General features: G+C 36.3%; 1 protein-coding gene across 1 annotated transcript in view; it reads right to left on the bottom strand.

Annotated features, from left to right (window-relative positions):
* The window catches only part of LOC126188640 (dynein axonemal heavy chain 6), a 1,044,937-nt gene that overhangs the window by 569,629 nt on the left and 462,878 nt on the right, over nt 1-12,430 (bottom strand). Inside the window, exons 75-76 of the mRNA XM_049930241.1 lie at nt 9,622-9,845; nt 8,975-9,186 (exon numbers count right to left, since the gene is read on the bottom strand). Coding sequence (XP_049786198.1) covers nt 8,975-9,186; nt 9,622-9,845 — 436 coding nt within the window. The remainder of the gene's footprint in view (nt 1-8,974; nt 9,187-9,621; nt 9,846-12,430) is intronic.

Genomic DNA, 12,430 nt, shown 5'->3' with positions numbered 1-12,430 from the left:
CTTGTTCTTGTACTTAGTTATGTCCTATTCTCCACTTCGCAATGCAGCGAGGACTTGTGTTTATAGATGGACTTTTTTTTTCTCTTTGGAGATGAACCCAACATGAAAAGAGAATAGCCATCACAGCCACACCGGCATTGTTGTGCATCATTGGGGAGACAAGGTAAATACCTAGCTGCACACCAAAACTATAAGGAATTATCAATTTATTAATGTTCCAGAACTTCCAAAACATTTCTTAAAACACACATGTCCATACCTGTATGAGCTTCTAGGCATATAATTTCTAATGTTGCTACATGATAATTACTTCACCTCTCAATAATTCACACTATATCTCTCCCCAACCATTATATCTGGTGACCTATACAAGGGCAGCTTTTAATAATTTAAAAAAAAATTATATAATTTTGTACATTTTCCATTAAATTAATTGTTGTGTTTCTCTGTTTCATGAATGGGATTACTATGCTTTCATAATAAGGATGGAAATCACATAATGTGCAAAAGAGTAAATATAATCAATTGGAGAATTAATGCTGGAAGGAGTGAAAAAGCCGACAAAAAAGGTAGGAAAATTCATGATACATTGAGTGCATGACTGTATTTAGAAGTATCTTTGCCAATAGTGATCATAGTACCTTCCATAACCCAATTCCCAAACTGCAGAATTCTCACAAAATACATAGACACTTGGAAAGAAAATTAATTTTAGGGAGAGAAATTGTCCGTATACAACTGAGTTTTACTGGCAATGTATTTTGAAATATGTTAGTGAGGACCAACTGAATAGGTTTCATAGTGGTATCATCACTATTGCATACAGAATATTTCATTTTCAAAAGTATTCAATTATTTTGTCATTTTTTTAAAAATTATCAAAAAATGAGTATGCACAATTGGCCCATTGTTGCCAGTCCATTGCCAGATAGCCACAAGATGTTGCTGACATAGATATGTCAACAAATGAAATTGAAACTGAAAATTTTGGTCACTGTGATGACGACCAATTAATTTTTCAATTAATATGGACACAGATGTAAGTAACATTATTACTCAAATTGATACAATGATGACAGTAAATGAGACAGGGTCATAATTTTCTCCAGGGAATATTTTTTCCCCTTGGGAAATGTAACACACACAGCATGTATATTTGAAATTATTCTTTACCTGCCAGAAAACTTAATGATGTTTCAAAATAACAGACAGATACACAAAAGAAATTATTTGAACAGAAAAATGAAACTCTTGATACTTTCAAATCCAGCATAACACCACAGTTGAATGACTTGGCAAAGGATTTGCAGCTGATATTTGAAACAAATTACTGGATAAAATTGTTAAGTATGTGGAAAGACCTAAAAACATAATTGCTCACTGATTTATGACAAGATATAAATAATTTAAGCCAAGAAGTGTCATCAGCAGGTGAGACACAAAAACGGTTTGTGGAAAAGGTGAAGGAGGTATCTGAGACCCAGACAAAAATGCAACAGGAGAAGCAACAGTTGTGCCAGAATATAAATACACTTGTAGGTACCACTGATGGGCTGCAAACTGAGTATAAAGGTCTACCTGGACAGGTGCAAGATCTGTCACTGCATCTAGGTAGCAAAGTTGAAATACTCAGTTCATGAGAAATGAGCAAGAAAGGATAGATAAAGACATTAAGGAAATAAAGGACAATGTCAATGCTGGTGTGCTGGACCAAGGCAGCATCCTGGCACAGAAGATAGTCCAGGAACACAAATGTTATGTAGATGTGATCAAGGAACTCAGAGCTGAAATGGATCAACGGTTCAAAGCAGTGGAGGAAAAATCATGGACTAACATCATTAGTACCATTGAAAAGGAAAGGGAACATTCAGCCCCAAGCTATCAGGTGTCAACAGACAGGATATATAATCTGAACATCTATTTGCACTTGAATCCTAACCTGTCAGGTGAAATAGTTTTCAACTATATCATGTAGCAGGCACTGCCAACTTCTGTCCCTGTCATGCAGAGGTATTTGGGATATGATGTGATACATTGAAACAATGCCACATCAGCAGCAGACAGAGCTGTACACCTTTCTACTTTTCTCATGGATGAAAGCTTATTATGACATGATAAGTTTCTGACTTTTTTTCCACAGTCATGTTCATAAGAGGCATCTAGAACATTTTCCCACAGAAGATACGCTTTGTGGTAGGTTACACACAGGGTGAAAGGCTAATAGTAAATTACCTGATCGCCATGGGCACCTTTACGAAGCACCAAGCACAAATTGACATTGGTAAGGGGAAGTGTCACTTTGTTGTGAACAACAAACAATATTCAGCAAATCCAGTCAAGTCAAACGCCAGAGAAACAAACCAAAGCATACTACTGATTTTGAATTCAGTTCTTCTATCCTACTGTCATGTTTGTAAATATACAAGGAACTGCAGGAGCTTTTAATATGTTATGCTCATACTTTTGAATGATGCCCTGGCATAATCAGAAGATACAAATACAAAATAGAGGTACCCACACAAAACCTTCTGCTTTTTGTCTTATTACATTCTATGAGCCAAGAAGGAGGCTGCCAGGAAAGAGATCAATAGCATCTTAAATTTGGAAATAATACAACCATCCTTATCTCCATACTGTAGACCCATTTTGGCCATTAGTAAATCAGATGGTAGTGTCCACCTCATACTCGATGCACGAGACATAAATAAGATTACTGTGCCTTGCAGAACATGACCTGACAATCTGGAAGAACAACTTCTAACATTTCATAATGTTAATTACCTCACCATAATAGCTCTCTAAGCCTCATACTGGCAAATTGGACTACATAAAGATAGCCTTAAGAATACTGCCTTTGTACGTGATGGCAGAATCTATGAGTTCTGTGTTTTTTCTTTTGGTGTAAACGTAAGTGCAGGTGTGTTTATTTCTGCTTTGAACTGAGTCTTAGGATGCGAATTGTTAAGTAGGGTCACTGCGTATGTTGATGATTTATTGATTGCTACCTACACATGGTCAGAACACTTAAGGCTCTTCGCTCAAGTCATGTACAGGTTTTCAGAACATGGAGTCAGCCAACTTAATGATGTCACATTTTGGTAATGAAAGGACTAAATTATTTGGACTCATAATATCACCTCAAGGCATATTTCCAGACCCTAAGAAGCTCAATGCTAGCAGAAACTGCCCTTTACCTCAAAATAAGAAACAGTTGAAGGGATAGCTTGAATTAGTATCTTTCTTCAGAAAATTTATAGCACAGCAGCTTTTAAATAGTGATGCTCTATTGAATTTTCTACAGAATAACCACTCCTGGTTATGTACCAAGTAATGCCAAACTGATTTTGACAACATTAAAGGACAACAAGTACTCCTTAGGACCCATCCAAATTCAAGAAAGTAGCAAGTTGAATCACAAGTGGTCACTGCTGTACACAGGGCCATTTGTTATACCAAAAATTCCTCACACAGAAGCCTATAAGTTAGCATACTTAAACAGCGGTAAGGATACAGGGCTCTACCCACACAAAGATTTACATGAATTTATGCACTAAACATGTACATAAGTGTACATGGGAGATGACATACTGTCAACATTGTTTTACACTTGTTCATTGGCACAATTCTTGCTGATACATACTCATGCACAACAGAATAGATAAGAATGATAGCATGTAGCAAAAGGAATTATAAGTCACTGAGACTGAAGTACACTGTTTACAGTTGATGATGGCACTTGTATAAGACAATACTGTACTGTGAGAATGTACCAGTAGATTGTAAACAGAAAAAAATGTGCTTTAACATGAGTAGAGTGTCATGAAATAATGTACTCAATAGTTCATGATGAACAAAGGATTGCAGTGGTAGAACAAAAATGAATGCTTCTCCTGCCCTTAACATCTAATTTAGATGAGTAGATACAACCTAATGAACTTGTCAGAGGCATAGCTAAGCGAAGTTATTTAGGCTTCTTGCAATTTCAAGTTATGAAGCTCTCCTTCCTCCACATCTGTAACAATGTCCACCTCAGGTAGCTGAGTGGTCAGCGTGACAGAATGTCAGTCCTAAGCGGCTGGGTTCGAATCCCGGCTGGGTCGGAGATTTTCTCTGCTCTGAGACTGGGTGTTGTATTGTCCTAATCATCATCATTTCATCCCCATCGACGTGCAAGTCGCCTCAGTGGTGCCAAATCAAAAGACTTGCACCCAAAGAATGGTCTTCTTGACGGGAGGCCCTAGTCACATGAAATTTATTTTATTTTATTTGTAACAATGGATACTTGAGTCAGGTGTGGTGTACGAACACAAAACTTACGCATATCATGCGATGTTGCATAGAAGTATTTTGTCAATACTGGAAAATGAGACTGAAAAACATGACAACCTGTCTAATGTACAAGTAAGATGACACTGAATATCAGACTGTTCACAAATGAACATTCAAAATGGTAATTCCCAAGAGCAAAATGTGATAAAAATGATAATGTAAAAACTGAAAGATATTATGTGACACAAAATCACAAGAATGTATATAATATTAACTGTATTCAAAGTATAATTCATGCATAGTGTTCATGTAAATTTTTGTACAATATTTATGTGAAAAAAAAGCAAACACCATATGAAAATGTATATGTACAGACTAAGAAATATGCAAACCAGGGATGTCAGTGTATTTTAAAATGTAAATGCTTAGGTTATTGTAGGAATGATGAAATGTAAAAACCACGATGCAAAGTAAAGCTGAATATGTTTTCTAGGACTGCATGTATGAACTAATAACTGTAAATGTGCTACAAACATATTGTGAAGGTTTGAAACCCATAACTTTGTGATTATTCCATTAAAAAATGTGTGCCACTGATGGGGAGTAACAAACATTTTTATCCTCAGTGTTCTTGGGTATTGACAAGAAATTCTACCACAGAGAGGGTATGTAAAACATTAAAAGCATTGGAACTTACCTTGAACCCATTCGTGTGTCTTTGGGAGCCTTGTCCAACCACTGAAAAATGTGGATTATGGAAGGAACAAATGCCTGGACTGTAAATGATGAACTTCCTCACCACAGCATCAATGGTTCCACTATACACAATCTCAGCACATCATGTTGTAGCCTTGGGATGAATACTTTTATTGACTTTGGGTAAAAAAGTGAAGTTGTAGCACACTCATGGACAGCTAAACTTAACGACAGCTTTAACAAACTCAGGTGCTTGTGCAGCATATGTCACATTATGTGTGTTCACTGGACAATGCCGCAATAGCAGATCCCAATAATCAGACTACAGTCTCTGAATTCAAATACACCTGTCAATGTAACCCTTTTAAAAATTTTGTAAATAGCAGTAGTAATAATTTGTAAAGTGTAAATTAAAGAAAATTAGATATATGTGTTATCTAATGACACAGTCTGGGAGTAAATGAGGAAAACTTGGCAATAAAGATCTCAGTACCCTGACAGGCCAAGAGTTTAAAGTAAAAACAGATGCAAATAGTGTAATGGCACCACCACTTTATACTGACATCCAGTGAAATGGATGAAACCAATATACAGTGCGGGATGAGGGGCAGTTGTGTAAGTTCTTTAAATGGCCCATACAATAAATAAATATTCGTGCTGTCCCCACGTGGCAAAGATATCATAGGGAGGTATGACTATATTTATGCTGACAGAAAATTGAAAACAAAACTATCAATTATTTTAAGTACCTGATTTGTTTTTTTCCATCAATCTCAATGTCCTTCACTCCTTTGAACTGGTGTGCTAAACACATATATAATTCCACCCACCCAATATGGTGTTAATTAAAAGTTGTAATATGGTGAAAGGAAGATGAAAGCTATGGTGTTTGCAGATGATCTGATCATTTGGGGGAATAAGGAGGAGGAAGTACAAGAGCAGTTGGACATATGAGAATGAACAGTACAAGAATATGGGATGAAATTTAGTATAAGTAAGAGTGAGAGGATTATCACAACAAGAAAGAAGGAGAGAGGAACAACGGGAATAACAGTTGGTGGGGAACGATTGAGGACAGTGGAGAGTTTCAAAGATGGAAAAAGCGACAGAGAAATAAATGAGCTGGGGAGAAAAGCAGAAGCATTTTGGAAGACTGTCAGAAGCCTGATGTGGAGCAAGGATGTACCCCAAATCAGTAAAAAGGTATATACCAGTCATACTATTTCCTGATCCTCACATATGCACCAGAAACCAGAGTTATGAAAGGAAGAGAGAAAAGCAAAGTACAAGCTAGTGAGATGAAATTCTTGAGAAACAGTATTGGAGTGACAAAGTTAGACAGGTTAAGAAATGAGAGGAACAGAGAGTTAATGAAGGTGGAACCATTACAGGAGGAGATAGAGAAATCAAGGCTGAGATGGTATGGACACGTTAGGAGAATGGAGGAGAAGAGGATACCCAAGAGGATACACGAGATGAAACTGGAAAGAAAGAGACCAAGAGGAAGACCAAGAGACAGATGGCTGAAAGGAGTAGAGGAATGCGTCCAGCTGACATTGATGATTCCTTATTAAACAAATCCACAGAGTGGCCCGCACATCTCTTTCAAAGAAGTTCAGAATAGTATCATCAGCTGATCAGATCATGACTACAATCATCCAAGATGAAGGGGTTAATCTGTGTAATAAGCTTTTGGGACTCAGAAGAGGCTATTTTTTTCTCTCATGGTCAAATGGTCAGTTCCATTGCGTGTTCTGAAATTCTTAGGAAACTGAAGAAATAATTACAGCTTGTATACGGTCACAAAAATAAAAATGGTGTGCTCCTTCTCCATGATAATGCAATATCACATCCTAGTCTGGGCATCCAAGAGGAGATCACAAAACTTCAGTGGACTGTTCTTCCTCATCCACCTACAGCCTGGACCTCACACATTCTGACTTCCATCACTTTGGTCCACAGAAGCATGGATTTCATAGGCAGCACTACAGCAATGTGATTAACATGAAATTGGCTGAGACACAGATTGGTAGAGTGGTAGCATGATGGCATACAGGCTCTCACATTAATGTGGTATAAGGTCATAGAGATGAATGGAAATTACACTGAAAAAAATAGTTTTATAGCCAAAGATTTGGAAAACAATATGGTGCATTTAAATTACACATAAAATCATTATGTTGTGAGAAAAAAGTGTAGCACTACTTATTGAATGACCTTGTATTTTCTGTGGAGTTCCTGGTGCTGCTTGAAAATGTATGGGCCTGCAGAATTTCTAGAAATTTTGTTCCTACTGTAATCTACGTTTGTAAACAGAAAACCATGGAAAGCAGAAAATCAGAAGAGAAACTGGTTAGGGTTTAGGTATCACTTGAGTAATCCAGGCAAGCATTTCAATGGAGTACCGCATATTATCTTGCAGTGATTATAGTGACTAATTGAGGAAAATTCCAGGAGAGCCATTTGCCATGGACAAAAAAGTGTGTGCAGGCACAAATCATTGGTCCGTAGTGCAGATATCTGGATAACAGCACATTCTGCTTAAGACATAAAAATATCAATATCTATACTACTATTTCCTCTTCCTGAGCCAATATGGAGTTTTGTAGTAACACTGCACTTTGACTACAGATAATGATGCAAGTAACTGAAATGAGACTATATTGTGCCTTCAAATTTACTGTCCCATCCAATTCCACACTTTCATTTCCTTTTAACTGAGACTGTTGCTCTCCAGATGCCACTGATAAAGACCACTGCTTAGGATTTGTAAATTCCTTTTTTAATGATGACAGTTAACATCCTTCTGCAGTATTACATCAACATCATTGCTTGAAGATCATGAGAAGGTACTGCAACAAAATATGGCATAATATGTAGATTGCTCAGCATTTCATAAAAGATTTAAACAGTTTAAAATCTGTGCTCCTTTCTCTCTCGGTTGGTATGTTATCAAAATGTCACTCAGGAACAATGCTATACCACAAACACATAGTCCACTACCTGCTCCCAAAAATATCTTGAATCTGCAGTCATCTGAAAACAGATCTATATCCTCCTTCCTTGCCACAGGTTAATCAGTTTTTCATGCTCATTGGTAAGTAGTTAGGAAGAGAGAAAGTAGTTACCCATTGGTACATATTTATCTTTCTTGAAGCTAGTTCCCTTTGTTTACATTCCTAATCTGCCCAGGATGTATTCACCTCTTTTTGTGCTATGATAGGAACATTTCTTATTTTGTTTTTATCACATGCTATTGAACAGGATTTCCTTGATATTCTACTGACCAGGTCCTTCATAATTTCTCAGCTGGGACTTACTGCACTGCATGTACTCCATATGCATAGGCTAATGGCTAGTGCTGATGGTTACTAACATGGAGATTCTGTGTTTGATTACCTAATGGGCCCAAGTTAGAAGCTGCTGGAACATAGATGCATAAAAACTGAATGCAAGCTGCTGAAGTGGCATCAAATAGAAGATATTGCATCTGGATGAGGGCAACACATTATGTGTACTGATTTTCTTTCATCAAATCACCTCAACTTGTAACTACCATGTAGTTGTCTACATCTATTTTACTTCTCCCACATTTGCCCTTATTTTAGACTGATTTATTATCCCTTTTATTCTACCTTTTATAATCTATGTGTTTAATTTTTGATGTTTATCAAGTTTGTTAGGAACATTTTTTTGTTGGTGTCTCTTGTTTCTGGTAATTAATCCTTCCTTTTGTTCACCTTTCTTACTTCAGTTCCAATTTGTACATTCATCTATAAATCTTTCATATAGTTTCAAGAATGGAGGAGCTTGTGGTTCCTAAATGATTGTCTTGATGTAACCATTTTGTCTGCTTATGCCTAATGATCTAGTAAACAGAAATTCTGCCTAATGTTCCGATAGTGAATGTTATCATTTGTTACTTAACGGAGATCAATAAGCAATTAGCACAAGAGGAAAGAACTAAAGTGTTCTTCTATATTTTGAAGAACACATAACCAATTAGTACCTGTGTCTCCTGTGAGTAAGACATGCCTCTTGACAGAAAGTAACCTCTCAGTTACATAACCAAAACGGACAGTATCAGTAGTTGGTACTAACATTTCAAAAAAAGGCATTTCCCGATCAAATTGAAAAGCCGGCACTATGCTGCTCCAAAGGCTCATTCTTTTTTGTGGAATGTTTACATACACACTCCACAGATCATCAGCAGCTGGCAAACTGTAATTGGGAATCAATTAAGGATTATAGAATGAAATTAACAAAATACCACAATAGTATCTAGAAAGAATGTAGATCTTACGTCATATTAAGAAACAGCAGATAATATATTTCATAATATAACAGTATTTCTATCTCATGACTAAATTTAATTTAAATTAAAGAAGGAAATAATAATAATAATAATAATCATAATAATAATAAGTCTCAATGAAGTTACAAATGATTATTACATACCATTCACCTGTGTTCAAAACAAAGGAGCATTTGCTACGGGTGGTCCACTGATATATTTTTCAACTACAAGGTGTTTTCTATTACACTCACTGCTCTTGTATAATAATAGATGAAAACTTTTGTTCTTTTGAATCCACACATATACAAAAGTATAAAACTACTCATGTTCTGAAGTTTGGAATATAGGAAATATTGTACCGTGCATCTGGATGGTCATCAAACTGCTCCTTCACAAAGATTTCAAATTTTTCTTGGGATGCATCAGTGAGGTTGCCACCAAGGGACCAAAGATATGAAAACACATAGGCCTGGCAGAGGAAATTTTTTATTCGAGAAGCATCAGACGTTTTATCAATACTTCCAGGTGACATAATTAGACTCTCCATCAGCCCACAAAGCATAGTAGCTTTGCTGATATCTGCCTGAAAAGTAATATATTGTAAATTTATATAACTCGACACAGTCAAAATCAAGGAAAATGTAAAAATGGTAGCCAGAAAAGTGAAAATAAATATGATCATCATGTGCAAAAGTGAAACTGGATGTTTATTAATATTTTATAGCTTTTGGTATTATTCTTTTGTGTCAAACAAGTGGGAAAGGTAAATGTGAATTCTTTTATGTCAAACAAGTGGGGAAGGTAAACATGAAGAGTTTGTTTAGCAGTGCAGTGTGAAATACTAATAATACTGGAGGTTGAAATATCAAACCTCATTTAAAAATGATAATTTTACTCTCTTATATTCTGGTCTCACTAATAGACTTACAAGGAATCACAGGGCCATCAGCTTATTAGTTGGAGGCTGCCATATGTGAACATTTAGTTCTTAGAAAGATGAAAGCTTATTATTGTCATATGCCATCGAAATTATTATTCCAACAGAATGTAACAGGAAATCATGCCAATAAAGACTAAATTAAGAGCTAGGAAAGTGGCACTCTTTGCAAGCTTCAGTTTTGAATCACTAATAAAATTCAAAAAACACTACTCCATGAAAAAATATGTTTATAACAATAATATAACAGGAAACCAGATTGCTTCAAATCAGAGCGATATAAGGACCTAAACTGGAAATGAAGAAAAGGTGTTTTCAAAGACGTCCTCCAGTTGAGTCTGCAGTCAGTATTTAAATCACAGAATCAACCATTTTTTTTCTTGCTATCATGTAGAGACTAATATCCTATACAGAAGAAAGTGGATAGTAGTGTAGGATTTTATTTATTTATTATTCAATTTCTGGGGATATCTAATATCACACCTCATATTAGTGGGAAACCAATTAAAAGGTTTGTATTCTGCTCCAAACTAATTTAAAAATCATTTACAAAGCCAAAATTGTCAAAAAAGTGTTTTATAAAAGACCATCAGGAAAAGCTTTTCAGGTAGCCAGCAGTGTGCTCATAAAAACAAAAGCACTAAAATTGCTTGTTTTGCTACTCTACATTAACTTCTAGTCACAGCAAACATGAAAGAGCTGAGTTAGATACACAAAATACCTCTAGGTCATATAAAGTAATGGAAATTAAAGATCAAGGAATTCTCTTAAGAGCACTGGTGGCTTAGGGCTTAAGCACATGCTTGTGGCACAACATAAATTAATATTTTTAGAACAGAAAACAGGTAGTGGAACTTCCTTACCAAGATGGCACCATGCACATTCATACAACTCTGGAGAAAAAAATCTAAAATATAATACACAACAAAACACTCAGGTTTGGAAATATACTACTTTTATATTTCTTTTTTATATAAATGACCTAAGACCATGCTGCTTCTACCGTAAGAATATGAGACCAATATACTGATTAAGGAATGGTCTGGCATGGAGTTAGAGGAGCAAATTTATATATATGTGGATCAGTTTTATAAGAACACTGGATGTACCACAGTATTACTTTATAACAACAAAAAGGCTAATTCATACATATTGGTATTTATATACAAACTCATCTAGTAAAGCAAGGACAAAGGATGGGGAAGGCAGTCAAGGTTGCCTCACAGTAGGAAACATTTCCTGAAGGAATTTAGGGAAGCTGCAGAAAACCTAAATAAGGTCTCCATCCTCCCAGATACAAAGTCAGTTTCTTAACAACAGTTCAAGCTTGTTCAGTAAACCCCCAATGAACAATACAGTGGCCACAACCACTAGATGTGACACTACCATTGTCTTCTCATTCATTGTTTGTTATTGCTAAAGAAAGTTGCAGCTCAGAAATTAAAAGGATGGTTTGATGAGTTTCCTAAAAATGCAAGAAATATGAGGTGGGCTAGAAGAAACCGGACTAATACTGGTGAAACAATAAAACGAATGCAATAAGGCTGAAAGTCGCGTGGCCTGTCACGTGACTCTCGCTCCGCCTACTGCTCGAGTTTCATCTGCCTCCTGCACTCAGTCTGCCCGTGGCGTCTGTTTTAAGTAGTTGACGTTTTGTCTGTGCGTCGGAAAATGTTGAGTGTACAGAAAGAACAGCGTGTTAACATCAAATTTTGTTTCAATCTAGGAAAATCTGCAAGTGAAACGTTTGTAATGTTACAACAAGTGTATGGCAATGATTGTTTATCGTGAACACAAGTGTTTGAGTGGTTTAAATGATTTAAAGATGGCCGCGAAGACACCAGTAATGACACTCGCACTGGCAGACCATTGTCAGCAAAAACTGATGCAAACATTGAAAAAATCGGTAAACTTGTTCGACAAGATTGCCGTTTAACAATCAGAGCAGAGCAGTGATCTTGTCGAACAAGTTTACCGATTTTTTCAATGTTTGCATCAGTTTTTGCTGACAATGGTCTGCCAGTGCGAGTGTCATCACTGGTGTCTTCGCGGCCATCTTTAAATCGTTTAAACCACTCAAACACTTGTGTTCGCAATAAACAATCATCGCCGTACACTTGTTGTAACATTACAAATGTTTCACTTGCAGATTTTCCTAGTTTGAAACAAAATTTGATGTTAACACTCTGTTCTTTCTGTACACTCAACATTTTCCGACGCACAGACGAAAC

The sequence above is a fragment of the Schistocerca cancellata genome, chromosome 5 (genome assembly GCF_023864275.1).
Source record: "Schistocerca cancellata isolate TAMUIC-IGC-003103 chromosome 5, iqSchCanc2.1, whole genome shotgun sequence".
NCBI lineage: Eukaryota > Metazoa > Arthropoda > Insecta > Orthoptera > Acrididae > Schistocerca > Schistocerca cancellata.
This window is presented reverse-complemented; position numbering and strand designations above follow the sequence as displayed.